Consider the following 16,549-nt stretch of genomic DNA (forward strand, 5'->3'; position numbering starts at 1 on the left):
AGATGCGCAGCATGACAGAAAAGGAAAGCTCTTACACCACTAAGATTTGGGGGTTGTTACTGCAATGAATCAGCTTCTTCTGGCTAATACAAAAACATTATACTTGGTCAAACCTTCATTTTAGGATAACTAAGTTACAAGGCTAAAGGAATATGCTACAAATTTTTAAATTTTTAAACCCACCGTTCTAAAGAAACATGCCTAAAATGAGCATGTTCTATCAATGTCTGTGCAGTGCAGTCAGTTAGATCATGTTTCCTGATTTGATTCCATCAGGGTGGTACTCCCAGGCATGCAGGCAGGCAGATCAGCTCTCCAATAACCAGAACGTTGTCTTTCCAGTGAGTCTCATTCCCTACCTGGAGCATAGGATACCTTTAATACTCTGCTGCCCTTCTGTGAGCCACCTATCCTCTCAGTGTCCATTTGTGCCTGCACCAGGAGGGACCCATGACAGATCAGTCAAAAACCAAAAGTTTATGATTTTGTGTGGTACAGCCAAACAATGGAATATTACATAGCACTGAAATTATTTTTGCATCTCTTAAAATAAGGAAATGCCTATGATGAATATTAAGCAGAAAAGTCAGGATTCAAAACAATATATTTGGCATGAGCTCAAGTTTATAATCAATAAATGCCAAAAGAAAAAATGAGAAGATTTAATGTTAAGATGGCAATACTTCCCATATTGGTCTATAGATTGAGTACAATCCCTATCAAAATCCCAGCTGGCCTTTTTTTGCCCAAATGAACAGGCTGGCCCTAAAATTCATATGGAAATGCAAAGGCCCAGAATAGCCAAAACAATCTTGAAAAAAAAAAGAGAATAAAGGATTTTTGGAGGACTTACACTCCTAAACTCAAAACTTACTACAAAGCTACAGTAATTAAGATTGTGATGCTGGCGTAAGGATAGACACAGAGATCAATGGAACAGAATTGGAAATCCAGAAATAAACCCATATATTTATGGTTAATTAATTTTTGACAGAGGAGCCAAGATAAGTCAATGGGGGGAAAACACAAAACAGTCTTTTCAACAAATGCTGGAACAACTGGATATCCACATGCAAAAAAATAAAGTTAGACTCCCTACCTCACACCATATACAAATATGAACTCAAAATGGACTAAGGACCTTAATGGAAGAGTTATAACTACACAACTCTTAGAAGAAAACCTAAGTGTAAATCAACATGACCTTGGATCAGGCAATGGTTACCTTAGATATGACACCAAAAGCATAGGCAACTTAAAACAAAAAAGAGATAAATTTGCCTTTTGTCAAAATTTAAAACTTTTGAGCTTCAAAGGTCACGATCAAGAAAGTGAAAAGAGAACCCACAGAATAGAGAAAATATTCTCAAATCATCTGATAAGGGTTTAGTATCCAGGATATATAAAAACTCTATTACAGTTCAACAATAAACAGGCAAGTAACCCAATTAAAAATGAGCAATGGAGGAGTGCCTGGGTGGCTCAGCAGTTGAGATCTGCCTTTGGCCCAGGGCATGATCCTGGGGTTCAGGGATTGAGTCCTGCATCAGGCTCCTTGTGGGGGGCCTGCTTCTCCCTCTGCCTGTGTTTCTGCCTTCTCTTTGTGTCTCTCATGAATAAATGAATAAAGTCTTCAAAAAAAATTTTTTAGATGAGCAATGGATTTGAATAGACATTTCTCCAAGAAGATATACAAGTGGCCAATAAGCACATGAAAAGATGTTCAACGGTATCAGTCTTTGGAGAAATGTAAATCAAAGCCACAATAAGATACTTCACACCAACTAGGATACCTACAATCAAAAAAAGACAATAACAAGTGTTGTCAAGGATGTGTAGATACTGGAACCCTCCTCATACATTGTTGGTGGGAACATAATGTGATGGGATCACTCTGAAAACCAGTTTGGCAGTTCCTCTGAAAGTGAAATGTAGGGTTATCATATGACCCAGTAATTCTATCCCTACACACATACCTGAGGGAATTGAAAACAGATGCCCACACAAAAACATGTACATAAATGTCCATAACATACATTATTCATAAGTCATAAAGGGTGAGAAAAAACCAAATGCCTATCAACTGCATGCAAAGAAATATCATTTAGCTATAAAAAGAGATGGCATACTGATTCCTACTACAATATGGATGAACCTTGAAAATATGTTACATGGAAGAAACCAGACAAAAAAGGCCACCTGTTGTTTGATTCCACTTACACAAAATGTCCAGAATAAGCAAGCACGTAGAGGCAGAAAGTAGGTTAGTGGTTGTCAAGGGCTGGCGTGAGGGGAAATGAGGAATGACTGCTAATGGGTATGAGGTTTCTCTCTGGGAAGATGAGAATGTCCTGGAATTAGACACTGGTGATGGTTACCCAACCTTGTGAATATACTGAAAAACACTACATTTTACACAAAAATTCTATTATGATGTGTAAATTATGTCCATTAAAAAATACTAAAAACAAACCCCACAAAAATAAATGAAAGGAAGAGTACCTAAATATTAACAGGAGTTGAAGGAGAGCCTCTCCACTTACCAACCCACTTCCTTATATATCTTATTTTTCTATGTTGCACAACAGAAACAAATTACAAAGATACCAAGGCTTTCTTTTTCTTTTTTTTTTTTTTTACCAGGGCTTTCCTAACAAGATATGTCTCAGGTGCTGGTGAAAGAAGAGTCTGGAAAAAAAATATTGTTAGTAAAGTAAGGAAATGTGGATCCTATTACTCTGAATCCTTTGATGTTAGAGCCTGATTGTGCGATTTTACAATGCAGTGTCCAGATCTCTGTGATTGCCCAGATCCCTCCCAAGCCTGCTGTGCCAGCTATTAGAACTGCTGTGCTGTCTTCTGTTCAGCTATTTCTTTCTCCAGGAAGCCTTCCCTGACTCCTCTAAGTCCCACACCCAGTGGGGAGTCACAGCATTTCCCACACTTTGTGGTGGTTTGTTTACTTACTTTCTGCTTCACTTACATAAGTGAGCGCACAGATCTTATTTGTGTTATCGATCCCTGGGGCATAGCATGGTTCCTGGGGCACAGTAGGGGCTCAGTAAATAACTACTGGGTTGAATGTTGTTGAATGAACAATGCTCTAAGAAAGAAGTGTCAAGAATGAGGATGGATGAAGTTTAAAAAGATGGTAGGCTGATGATGATCCTTTTCTCTGGGTTAGCAGACTCCAAATTTCTTCTTTTATTATGGCTTCTCTTTGGCTGTCAGGATCCGTGAACATCAAGCTTAGAAAGTGCTTCATAGGGGCAGGATCCCAACTACCATCAGGCTAACTCAGGAATACAACTGACATCCCAAATGGGCCTCTGCTCAGCTTTGATAAAGCTCTCTTATTTATCACTCACCTACACACGTTCACATAGCCCCTACACTGCCAGGCTCTGGGGTCACAAAGGCGAACAATTTGGTCCCTGCTGACAAGCGACCATGGTATAGCCAAGTTAGAGAAACCCACCAAATACAAAGGCTACCATGCGTTACGCTCTCCCTAGGAGTCAGGTGCTGTGCTAAGCACTCCACATACATTAAGATAATTATGTTATTCCATCTAAATATGTCCAGTTTTTCAGAGGAGAAACCTAAGACCCAAAATAAACAGCTTATCCAAAATCATGAAGTCAGTATCAGAAAACTTACACAGGAGAGAAACCCAGTGAATGGGCTGCATAGGAGAAACATTTAGACAAAACATGTCTTACTTGACATCAGGAACCTCATCCTGGAGAGACTATCCATGAACGTGGATTCACTACCAGTGAATTGAGAGAGTGCTGGTAACAATTCATTCCTCTATGAGTATCACAAAATTCATGGTGGAGAAAAATGCTATGAATACAGTGAATGTCGGAAAATCTTCAAACATTACTCAATCTTCAGTCAACATCAGAAAGCTTATCCCAGAGAGAAACCAGGTGCCAATCACTGCTCTGAGTGTGTCATAAATATTAACTCATTTGTTCCTCCAATAACCTTATAAGGAGGTACTACTCCATCCCTGTTTCAGAGATGAGGAAACTGAGTCACAGAGAGAGAGTCTAATCTTCCCACGGTCACACAGCTAGTAGGGGGCATAGCTAGATACTAGGTCCCAGGCAGTCTGGCCCCAGGGATCACACTTTTAATCATTCACAATAATACCTTCTAAGTGGGATAGTGTGGTTCTGTGTGGCGGTTTAGGAAAGGCTTCAAGGAAGGAGGTAGCAATGAGGAAGACGTTGGAAGGACGGAGATGAAGAGGTGACAGCTCTGCAGGCCAACATCTGGAGAAGGCAACTGAGTCCAGGGGTGCTCAGGAGGGAACAGGCAGCCTGGTGTGGCTGAACTGTGTCCTGTGTGCCTGGGAAGAGCACCAGGGAGGAGGACAGGCCAGAGAAGAGTCTAGTCACTGCATGGAGCACCTCCATGCTCCAGGCTCTGGGCTACGTGTGAAGGGTCTTGCATGCCAAGCTAAGGAACTTGGACCATAACCAGAGGCATTAAGGAGCCATGGGCATTCGGGGGAGGGAGGATGACTGGCCAGGACTGTATTTTGGACACAGAGGTGCCCCTGGCCCCATAAGTTTCCCCTCTCTCTGCCCCGATAGCAATCATGACTCAGTTGGGTAGGGTGGGGACCATGCAAGGGGGCATTCCTCCTGCCCTACATTCTGACCCACTTTCTGGGTGTGAGAGCAGCCATCAGGGAGCAGGGAGGCATGAAGAGCAGGTGGCTAAGGCAGCAAAGAGGTTTCTAGGGCCCTTATCACACGCTCCCTGGTAGCAGAGTTATTTGTGTACAAGCTCGTCTGCTCTGCCAGAATTGAACAGCCCGCCCTGTGTCAGAACATTGCCTGCCTGTTTACCCACCATTCATGCACCTGCTTCTCAGGACAGCCCAGGAGGGGGAGAGGAGCAGGAAGACAGGAAATGTCACCCTCATTTCACAAATTTGGGGAGCCTGAGGGAACACACTGCAGCCTGCTTCGTTTCCCAGGTGGAGAAATCACAACCCAAGGGTGAGAAGAGTCTTGTGCTGGGGCCAGGAAATAAGCTCAGAGAGACTTGCTGATGTGCACAGAGTCCCAGGCAGAGAAGAGAACCTCGGGTTTCTGGTGCTCTTATAACGCAGCTCAAAACCGGGCTTGGCTCCTTTAGGCCTCTGCATGGCTCTCTGGGCACAGGGTGGCATATCTGGCAGGGCTGTGGGGCGAGGGGTGGTGGATGGAGTCTCTGATCAAATCAAGCTCCCAGCCTCTAGACTTCCCATAGGCTTCTAGGCACAGAGCAATTCCTTCGCCTTCTGCCTGCATTCACATGTTGACTTTTCTGGCCATGATCCATACTTGTGGAAAGATTTCTATGGGGTGCAGAGTCAGGAAGGAGGGGAGCCACCAGGTGGCCGTGAATAGAGTGGAGAGATTCTTAAAGAAGCAGAGTCCATTTGCCGGTAACCTAAGAAACTGGAGATCTGAAAGTCAAAGGCTAATAAACATTTCAACACGTGGGCTGGCAGCTGGATCCCAAAGAGCCCACAGACCGCACCTGAACACTCTCCAGGCTTCTCTCGGGTTGAGAGGCAGGAAGGGAGGGCTGCTGGCGGGAGAAACCGCACAGACCTAAAAGCAAGCAGACCCTGCCAGAATCCTGTGTGTCCTCAGGTGAGTCTAGCACCTCTCTGAGGCATACCTCCCCTTGTCTGGAATATGGGGGTGGTGTCTAGCTCACTGGTTGAAGGCGCACATTAAGACTTGGTACGCAGTAGGGAAGGGATAAAAGGAAGCCAACATCATTGGTAATAGCATTATTACTGTTATCCCCATTCCCCTGGCCAACACTCTGCCTCCCCTCCAGTGCCCAGGGGAGAGTTCTTGCCCAAATGTCCCTCAAGTGAGAAGGCCTTGGGGTGGGAAGAGAGATAGTTATGTTACCCTCACTGGAGACAGGGAAGTTTTTTTAGTTGTCTGTCTTCCTCCCAGTCTCAGGTGAAAAACAATAGTTTATAATGTTCTCTTCCCAGTTTAGACCCTCACATTTCAGAAATCTCTGGAGACATCCCCTATCTTTTCTTTCTATCTTCTATCTACCTTTCCATCAGTTCTCCCAACTGCAATCCTTTCTTCCTGACCACCTCATCCAAGAAGCCTTTCCTGACTTCGCTCACCTCCAGGAGGACTGTGCTTGCTCTTTTCACCTTTCCTTCCCTTCTCTCTTCTTTCCATCCATCCATCCATCCATCCATCCTCCTTCCTTCCTTTATTTTCTTCCTTTTATTTTCCAATCTCTGGGCCTGACACAGTGCTGATGTCCAGTAGATACAGGCCCTTGTGCCCTGTCCTCAGGGCACCTACACTCTGGAGCAGGGAGACAGATGCTCCACAAATAAATAAACACTCCCTCCAAAGCACAGTGGGAGGGTAGAATGAGATGATGTATGACATCCGGCTCAGTTCCAGGCACAAAACAGCCACCCACACACATGAGCACCTCTCCCTCCCACTCCATCCAGTGCCCGAGTCCCCTCGGCATCTACACAGGCCTGCACCTCTCCTCTCCCTGGTGACAGCCACGGAACACTGAAAAACTGCAGAGACCAGGAGCCTCTTCCTCTAGTCATTTACTTTCCTTGGTACATAGTCAGTGCTAAATAAATATTTTGTAGTAATGAATACAGGAATGAAGGAGAGCCAAACCCTGAGCAAAGCTGGGGACAAAGAGGACCTGGGCCAAGTGGCGAATTAGAGGTGGGCAGTCCTGCCAGCAGGATGAGAGGTGGCGCGTGGGCCTCAGCGGGAGCCCGGGACACACAGAGCAGCCCCAGACACAAGGCAGGCAAATTTTCCCAGAGGAAGACTTTATTTAAAGTTTCATTTGTTTGGGTTTGGAGTTTTGTTTTGTTTTGCCCATTTGAACATACCAACTTTTAGGGTTACAGAATAACACAGTAAAATGAGAGATGAATTCAGAAGCATGACCTCTTTCCTCTGCTCACATTTCATAAACCATTAGGACAGGTCACTATGCAGTGCACCTCCAATTCTGTGTCAACCACCCCAGGGGTTGGGTCAGAGGCTGAGAGCCCTCTGTGGTCAGCGGCTCTGTCCAGACTGAAAGGTCTAGCTTCAGGGGGCAGTTCTTTCTGGAGAAAGAATTCTAAGAGGAGAAACCCATGCCTCATATTTGGCTAGAGAAGAGGCTCGGATAAGCTCCTAAGGGCCAACTGCCACATCTGTAGAGGTTTTGTGAGCTAGAGGTTCAACACAGCCATTGCCAAGGCTTGTTACTGTGGGGTCAATGCGCCCCCCCCACACACACACACAGGCAGACATTTGGCAGCATCTGGAGACATTTTGGGTGGTCAAAGCTTGGAAGAGGGGTGCTACTGGCATCCAGTAGGTGGATACGCAGGCTGACCCCCTTCACACCTCCAACAAAGAATCTGCAGCCCAAATGTTAACAGTAATGATGGTGAGAAATCCTGATCCAAACTTACAGTTAAATAAGTTCTATTAGGGGCACCTGGGTGGCTCAGTGGTTGAGCCTCTGCCTTTAGCTCAGGTCATGATCTCAGGGTCCTGGGATCGAGTACTGTATCAGGCTCCCTGCAAGGAGCCTACTTCTCCCTCTGCCTACTTCTCTGCCTCTCTCTGTATGTCTCTCATGAGTAAATAAATAAAATATTTTAAAAAATAAAATAAATAAGTTATATTAAAAACAAAGGGAATAATACTCTAGATATATCGTTACTTCACGACATTTCTCTAGGATGCTCTTGAGGCTATTTATGCCCCCTAGATCTGTAGGGTGGGAACACTGTATGATGGTGTCCTACCATGCATTCCCCCCAACTCCATACCCTGGGGACATCACTTTAGCAGCGTGACATCCTTGCTGGGGGAATTACGTCACAGAGATTGGCAAGTACTACACCACCACCTCTGTTTTTTTTTCTGGACAGCCAGTTGTTACCAGTACACCATTGGGTGTAGCCCTAAGTAAAGAAGGGAAGTCACAAGCCTGGTAGATGCTTCTAAGTTTCCAGCCTAGAGAGATGGCCCAGCACCAGCCTGCTAGACACACTGTGGAATAAGGATCTAAACGTGGCAACACATACAAATTCTCCACATCTCATATGTACACGTACCATGCATGCCATACACATACACAGATGCATGCACCCCACGCATAGCCTCAGAGGCCACACAAACACCTCACACCCTCCACATATACCTACAGACACCACACACACCATACCACACGCACACTGTGTACACTTGCCACATACACCTACACCACACGCATATCATGTATGCACACGTACCCCACAGACACTTAAACGTACCACGCACAGACCACTCACACAAATACAAGCATGCATAAACCAGCAATATCCATCTCACAGACAACAGCCCCACACAGAGGCCATACACACACCACATAAAAACACTCATAAGCAGCCTTCTAGCCAGCAGAGAGTAACTTAAATAATGAGAACAGTAAAAGAATACCAATCTGGCGGACCATATTCTTTGATATCTCAGTACCTCTGTGGCCCATCCTTCCATACACACCGCCTCCCTACCAGGTTGCTAAGGTGAAGGTCTCAACAACCCCCCCACACCTCTCCCTCCGAGGAATACCATCCAGTGACCGTGTCTCAGTGCCCATTCCTCCTGGCCAACAGAGCCCCGGCTGAGTGGATCCCTGCTCTGTGTCCAGCTCTCTGTATGCTGAGCCCAGCTGGCTGTGGCCTCCAGGGTCTGGCCCTCCACCCCTTCCCAGAGCACATGACAAGCAGTTCCCTGGGTGACTCCACCCACCCAGCCACTTGGCTGCCACTAGATGCTGGTAAGTCCAAACCTCTATCTCTAGCCAGATCCTCTCTGACCCCACACCCACAGCTTTGTGACATCTCCACTCAGATGTCCCCCAACTCCCCAGACAAGCTGCAAATACACTTCCTGTCTGCCCACACTTGTTCCTTGCCTGTGTTCTTCGCCCCTGCCCATTCCAAAGGTCAGAGGGGCTTGATGCATCTCATGAATAAAGGAATAAATTATGTAAATCCTACAAAAAGAGGAAGAAAACAAACTTCCACGTGAGACACATAGGAAGTCTTACCCCATTTTACAGATGAGAGTCCTGAGTTGTGGTGAAGTCAAGGGACTGGCCCAGAAGCAGCAGCCAAGGGGTGGGTAAGGCTGTGTAAGTCCCAGAGCTGGGGGCTGCAGGCAACAGCAGGCAGGCCAGGACAGGCCCTTCAGGATCAGCTCTCCCCAGCCCCAAGTGAGGGGGTTAGTTACAAAGAAAAGGAAAAGGCGTTCCTGATACGCGTCCTGTTTCCTCTCCTCCTCTGGGCTTCTCAGGCCTGGAGGGCGGATGTCTCTGGGCTGGCAGCACTCAGCCTGTGCACAGGCAGTCAGAGGGTAAGGGTCTCCCCAGGACCCTTCCACCCCAGTAGGTGGGCCTGCATGAAGACAGGGGCTCCCTGGAGTGACCTCTCAATTGTTCCTTCCCAGCCTAGGGGAGCCTCCACCCTATATCCCCAATGGATACTCATCACAGCCAGCACCTCTTATCCATCAGACTGTCCCGTAAAGCCACCTCCACTGGGAAGCCTTCCATGTCATCCTCACTCGCTTTGGAGTCTCTCTGTAGTCCCTCTTCTTCTCTTCCTCCCTGTCCCACAGCAGCCAACGCCCACTCTGCCCAGCCTTCTGTGGCTATTGCCTGTAGATCTGGGCTCCCCATAAATCAGGCAGGGGGTAGGAAGCAGGGAGGAGGGAGACAAAGGCAGAGGCCATCAAATGGTGTTTCCTGAAAGGACAAGATGAACCTCCCCCATCAGACAGGGGACCTTCCTGAGGGCAAAGTCATGTCTCTTCTATCAGACAAAGATTTCCCTGAAATGACTTGTGGGCCAAAGTGGCTATGACTTTCCATCACAGGAGATTCTTCCACGACACAGGTCATGCCTCCTTCCTTAAACAAGGAGCTGCCAGAAGACAAGAGAGCTATGTCCCCTCTATTAAATAGGGAGCTCTGGAAATAGGAGCCACATTGCCCCCATCAGACAAGAGTCATTCTTCTGGAGAATGGGGCTGTGACTCCTCCATTAGACCAATAGCTCCCAGAGGGCACACTCCCCAACTGCTGGCCCCCATGACAGTCCTCAGAACAGATTTCAGTTCAGTCTAAGAAGAGAGGAGCTTCCTTCTGGGGCAGGACTGGGGGAGTCATGCCCAATCATCCCATGCACAGGGTCCCATGCCCCCATTCATGCCCTCAATTGACCCAAAGCCGCTTTGCTATACCTAAGACAGCTGCAGATCTGTATGGAGGTCCGTGGCCATCTCTCCCAGCCCAGGAAGGCTGACTTCTCAAGAGATTTTGAAGGGGGCACCTTGGAGAGGATGCCCAGGATAGGCTGTGCACCCAGCTCTGGCCTAGATATGACAAGATGCAGGGGCTTGATGGGTCTCTGCACCTGGCTCTGCTACGGGACAGGCAAATCCCTTCCCCCTGTGGCCACTAACAGCCCTCCCACCCCCAGACTGTCAGCATCCCCCTCAGGCTAAAGTGGCAGGAGGTACAGGTGAGGAAGGACAGCAGGGGCCCTTCCCAGGTCCCACCAGGAGTGCCAGGGGCCATCCCTGAGCCTGGTCCAAGCCGCCTTTACAATCCTCTTCCCTACAGTGTGTGCCAGCTCCAGGGAGCTGCTATTAGTTAGCATCGATCCACAAAGTGCTTTGCAGACACTTTTTATGAGCTTAGCCTCACCCAGGGCCCTGGGGGCCGGGAGCAAGATGTGGAAGTGGAGCTGGGGGACCAGACCACTGGGCAGAGCAAGGGAGCAATGGAGCTCCAAGAGCAAGGCCAAATAAGCCTCGGGCCAGCACCCAGTAAATGTTAGCTGCATACATGTTTGCTGAAAAACCACCTTAATCTGATAACTTAATCTGGGTATATTTTCTTACTAAGAATTATTATTATAAATTATGTTTATCATGTTTAATACAAGCCCAGCACTATTCTAAATACTATATTCACTCATTTAATCCTCACAAGAACCCTGTCAGGTGGATACTCTTCTTATTCCTACTCGACATAGGAAGAAACTTAGACACAGATAGGTTAAGAAATTTGCCCAAAGTCACAGAGCAGAAAAGAAGAAATAGAAGCAGCTCAAACCACCTGTTTGATAAATTAAGACGTAAAAACATAATTAAAATGCTTCTGAATTTGAAAAGAATCACATACTTTCAAAAGATACAATTTATTCTGTGTTCCAAACCAAATACATTCATTATTGGACATACTGTGGTACTGTCGGGATATAAGAGGTTCTCTCAAAGAATAGTATTACAAATGTAAATCACAAACTTCTCAGTCATCTCAAAATACAGTTCTCTTTTTTTAAAAAATTTTATTTATTTATTTTGAGAGAGAGCATGTGTGTGCATCAGGAGAGGGGAGAGGGAAAAAGAGAGAGAATCTCAAACAGACTCTAGAGCCAATGCAGGGCTCGATCTCACAACAGTAAATAGATATCAAGAGAGTCAGGTGCTTGGGGGACACCTGGGTGGTTCAGTGGTTGAGTATCTGTCTGCCTTTGGCTTAGGTTATGATCTCGGGGTTCTGGGATCAAGTCCCACATTAGGCTACCTGCAGGGAGCCTGCTTCTCCCTCTGCCTATGTCTCTGCCTTTCTCTGTGTGTCTCTCATGAATAAACAAATAAAAATTTTAAAATAAAAGAGAGAGAGAGAGAGAGAGAGAGTCAGGTGCTTAAGGACTGAGCCACCCAGGTCCCCCTATAGTTCTCCTTCTTTTGAAACTTTTAACTGAGTAGTTTTATTAAAACTTAGAAAACAAGAAAAACCCACAATAGCAATTATTTTAACATTTATCATGTATTCGTATATGCTAGGGACTTTGCATATTTATCATGTTTAATCTTGAGGCCCACTTAAGGAAGAAAAGGTGTTATTATTGTGCCCTTCACTCTGTCCCAGGGTGCCTATCTCATGTACCTCGGTGGTCATGGTGGTGGGATGGCCCATGGGTGTCTGTCCCACCCTGGGTGGGAGCTGCTCTAGGGTGGAGGCTGTGCCTGGCACATAGAGAAGGCACATCACAAAAGGAGTTAAGGGCTTGGGGCCAGGGAGACCCATGGCTTCATTACCCCGCACTTCCACTGTCTGGAGTGTTAAATGAGGCCCTGGCATACAGTTAGAGTTCTGTAGGTGGTGAAAATGCTAGCCACCACCACCACCACCACCACCAGCACCAGCACAATAAACAAACTCACTGGGTGGTCTTGAGCAGGTTCCTGGCCATCTTGGCCTCAACTGGCTTGCCAGCTCTCAACGGGGGTCACATTACTTTGATGGGTCTAGGCGGCTAAGAGGAGATAATGGGTATGAGGAGTTCCTAGGAGGCCTCAGACAAAGGTCTGTTATGAGAACAAGGCTGAATTATCAAGCATTTTTAAGAAATGCATTTCCATTACTTCCAAGAACACAGAAGCCTACAGATGAGGTAGGCACAGCAAGGCCAGCCAAGAGCAGGTGTCCTCGGGGAGGCAGCAAGCAGGAGGGAGCACTAGGGGCATCTCCAAACCTCTCCCCAAACCACACCCTGGGGCTTGGTAATCAACACCTCCATACCCACCCCAAACCCTCCACCTGTTCCTCATGCTGGTTCCCCTTCTCTGTCCAGGGAAGTGTAAGAAGCCTCCGGCCGGGAGGAACAGTGCTGGCCCCTTCTTTAGCCATCCATCTGTCTGGAGTGACAACTTCAGAACCTAGATGCTCATAAATCCAATTGAGTTGGTCATGGGGACCTGCTCGATTCTGAGGACAAAACTGCCATGTGGGGACCTTGCCCAGGCCACACCCCAGGAGGCCAGCTTCCCCAGCCTTTGCCATCCTGCCTCTATTTTACCACAACTCTGGGGACTTTGAGAAGCAAAGGGGTCTGGGGTGAATGCACTGCCCACATATGGTAGGGAGACAGACGCACAAACCAAAAACTATCCTGCAAAAGGCACTATGAGAGAGAGTTATAAAGATGGTGACAGTAACTCCAGGGAGGGAATGGCTTGGAAGTTACAGAGAACAGGTGACACGTGAGATGGGACTCAAAGGATGATGAAGAGTTTGCCAGGTCACTGAGGGGAAGAGAGAATATTAGAGCGATGTGCGTACGCATGGAATCACACATCCTTACATAGCAGAGTGTATGTTTCAAAATCATGACCTCATTTAACTCTCTCAAATCCCATAATAGTGTTATTACCTGCCCTTCCACTCCCCCTCACACACATGCAGTTAAGAAAAGGTCCAGTGAAGACAGATGATGAGCCCAAGGGCAAATGGTGACCAACTTCTGGGGAGAGGGTTGGAGTGAAGGATGGACACCGGCTGAGATGGCCCTCTCCTCATGAAGGGGGTGGTATTCATACTCCTGTCGAGCAATGGCCCCTCATTCCCTGCCCCTGCTGGTCTGTGATACCCTCCTCCCATCCCCAACATACGTGCATCCTCCTCCGAGAGCCCAGGGCCCCTCAGCAGGGCGGCCAGCAGAGGGACAAAGCAGCTTTCTAGGAGGCCAAGGAAGTGCTGAGCTTCTGTGAGGCCCAGCTTGGAGGCCGTGCCCCACCCTCTCCCACTCCTGAGCCTGAGTGCTGATAACCTCAACCTCTCCCACTGCAAATCTCCTCTCTGCTCCTCTCCCCTGCTCCCACAGCTGCCGCGGCCTCTCCCTCTCCTCCCTCCACCCCTTGCCCTCCCCAGGGAGCAGTGAGCTCAGCCTTTCCCATCAGCCATCCCTGGGAATGATGGGAAATGCACAGCAGGCCAGGAACCGGCAGAGGCCTGCCCCAGAGAGGGAGGAGGAGGAGAAGACGGGGCTTTGGGCTTTTCCGAGGGCCACCGAGGGAGTCCTGGGGGTAGGGCTCCATTCTGCTGCCTCCGAAGAAGCCCAGGCTTGACTAAAGGCACAGCCTGCCTGTCCTTACCACTTGGTGTAAATGAAGGTGGGATCCAACTGCTGGAGCTGGAATGGGCCTCTTTTTATGGAAGGGGTCACAGAGGCCCAGAGAGAGGAGGTAAAAGAAGTCTGTCTGGGGACTGACTGCCATGTCCTAGGCACTGTTTGAGCCTTTAGTATTTCTTCTCTCACCTAATCCTCACAACTACCGTGCAAGGTATGTGTGGCAAGCTGGTGAATGCGCCCCCCCCCCCCCCAACAAGATGCCTGCATCTGAATCCCTGGAACTCTGGATATGGTACCTTATGTGGTAAAAGGGACTTAGCAGATATAAGTTAGTTAAGGATCTCGAGGTGGGGAGATTCCCCTGCATTACCTGGGTGGACCTAGTGTCATCACAAAGATTCTTATTAAGAGGGAGGCAGGAGGGTAAGAAAGAGAAAAGGCAATGTCGTGCTGAGAGAGGCATCAAGAAGGAAATTTAGAAAATGCTATGCTGCTGGCTTTAAGATGGAGGATGGAACCAGGAGCCAAAGAATGTAGGCAGCTTCTAGAAGCTAGGAAAGGCAAAGGAATGAGTTCTCTGCTAGAGCCTCCAGAAGGATTGCACCCCTACCCACCTGCTTTAAGACCTCTGACTTCTAGAACTGTAAGAGAATAAATACGTGCTATTTTAGGCCACCACATTTGTGGTCATTTGTTACAGAAGCAATAGGAGATGAATAAGGTGGGTATTCCCATTTCTGTTTTGCAGATTGAGGACACAGCCTCAAGGAAGGCACGTGACTACCCCGGGTCCTACATGCTCCCCTCCACACCACACTGGGCTTAGTGGGAATCTCCATGGGCTCTTAAGGCCAGGAGCCGGTTGGCCAGGGCTTCAAGGCTGGGGGAATGTCTTAGGAGGAGACAGGGGTCTGCCAACTGCAGGGTTGTCCGCAGTCCAAGGCTGCAGACACAGGAGGGTGGGATCTGAGGAGGACAGAGCTCTGCCTGCAAGTAACTGTATTATGGCTGGGGCCTCCTGGAGCCAGTGACGGATTTCTACCCTGCCCCAAACTGTAAATCAGGGAGTCGCGTAACAAGGAGGAAGAGCCCTGGCCGTGCAGATGGGCTCAATGGGCCAAGAAATTTGCAGGATTAACCAAGATTAGATGAAATCTCCCCATTATCTCTCTTTGTTCTTGATAAAACCTGTGAGAGGAAAGCTCCTTATCCTTCCCATAGGACTGATGGGGAAAATGAGGCCCTGAGGGTTAGTGACTGGCCCAAGGTCTCACAGCTAATAAGAAGAGGAATCTGGGTGTTCGTGACCATCAACATAAAGAAACCACGACAAGTGGCTATTGAATTCCGTATACCTGACACTGTGTCTACTGTCGCTGGCATTTTCTTGGTCATTCTTTTTTTTTTTTTTTTTTTTTTTTAAGATTTTACTTATTTATTCATGAGAGACAAAGAGAGGCAGAGACATAGGCAGAGGGAGAAGCAGGCTCCTCATGGGGAGCCCAATGTGGGACTCGATCCCAGGACCCCAGGATCACGCCCTGAGCCAAAGGCAGACGCTCAACCACTGAGCCACCCAGGCATCTGTTTCTTAATCATTCTTGATGCAGACTTTGAAGTCTCTCCTTGGCCTCACACCCCTTCATTGCTCCCCAGAAGTCCTTCACAATCTGGGCCCACCCACCCTCCTAATCTCCCCTTCCACCCCACTCCCCTGTCCCCCCACACCCTTCCACCACACTGACCTTGGTTGTTTCCCTGGAGACACCAAACTCTTTACAACTTTAGCCTCTCCCACAGAGTTCCCTTCTCACCAGCCCCAGGTCACAGGCACTCATGGTGGAAAAAACCATAAGGTCCTGGCCACACCTGTTCCTCCTTGTGGGTAAGAGAGAGGGAGCAGAACCAGAGGTCAGCCCTCCGTGGCAGGAGACCTGGCAGGCTGGGGCTGAGAGGGCCTGAGTGAGACAGTCATTTCCTACACAGTAAAGGAACAGTGGCCTAGATGCGGGGAACAGGGTGTGGTGGGTTAACTTCTCAGGGGCATGGGCCCTCCCAGAAATGCAGACCCCAGGGCAGTGGGGCTGAGGGGGCCTCCAAGAATGTTAGGTTCCACCCCTCAGGGCTCATGTAGTGGCATGAGGCCCAGAGAAGGACAGGACTCACCCCTGGCCCCACACTGAGTCACTGTGGGAGTTTTGTTTTGTTTTTTTTTTTTTTTAAGATTTTATTTTATTATTTATTCATGAGAGACAGAGAGAGAGCGAGGCAGAGACACAGGCAGAGGAAGAAGCAGGCTCCATGCAGGGAGCCCGACGTGGGACTCGATCCCAGGTCTCCAGGATCAGGCCCTGGGCTGAAGGCGGCGCTAAACTGCTGAGCCACCAGGGCTTGCCCACTATGGGAGTTTGAGGTAATAGTTTGCGGTCTGCCACTCACTAGCCAGGGAATGATCGATCAGAACGGGTCGTTCTGATCCCCATCTATAAAATGGAAATAACGGTGCCTTTTTTGATGAATGCACGGAGAAGACTGGTGCAGTGAAGCCTGCGC

At 48.1% G+C, this 16,549-nt stretch overlaps 1 protein-coding gene across 10 annotated transcripts in view; it reads right to left on the reverse strand.

The window, feature by feature from the left end:
• Positions 1 to 16,549, reverse strand: part of ARRB1 (arrestin beta 1) — a 77,432-nt gene that overhangs the window by 31,872 nt on the left and 29,011 nt on the right. For 5 of the 10 annotated variants that reach the window (XM_072794650.1, XM_072794656.1, XM_072794647.1 and 2 more), the window contains exon 2: positions 12,309 to 12,400. The exons of 2 other annotated variants lie outside the window; for them this stretch is intronic. In XM_072794650.1, coding sequence (XP_072650751.1) covers positions 12,309 to 12,337 — 29 coding nt within the window. In that variant the 5' untranslated portion in view covers positions 12,338 to 12,400. Of the gene's footprint in view, positions 1 to 8,650; positions 8,683 to 9,120; positions 9,283 to 12,308; positions 12,401 to 16,549 lie in introns of those variants that run through there. 3 more of the 10 variants (XM_072794654.1, XM_072794652.1, XM_072794649.1) reach the window with 2 other exon arrangements.

Source organism: Canis lupus, chromosome 23, assembly GCF_048164855.1.
Source record: "Canis lupus baileyi chromosome 23, mCanLup2.hap1, whole genome shotgun sequence".
NCBI lineage: Eukaryota > Metazoa > Chordata > Mammalia > Carnivora > Canidae > Canis > Canis lupus.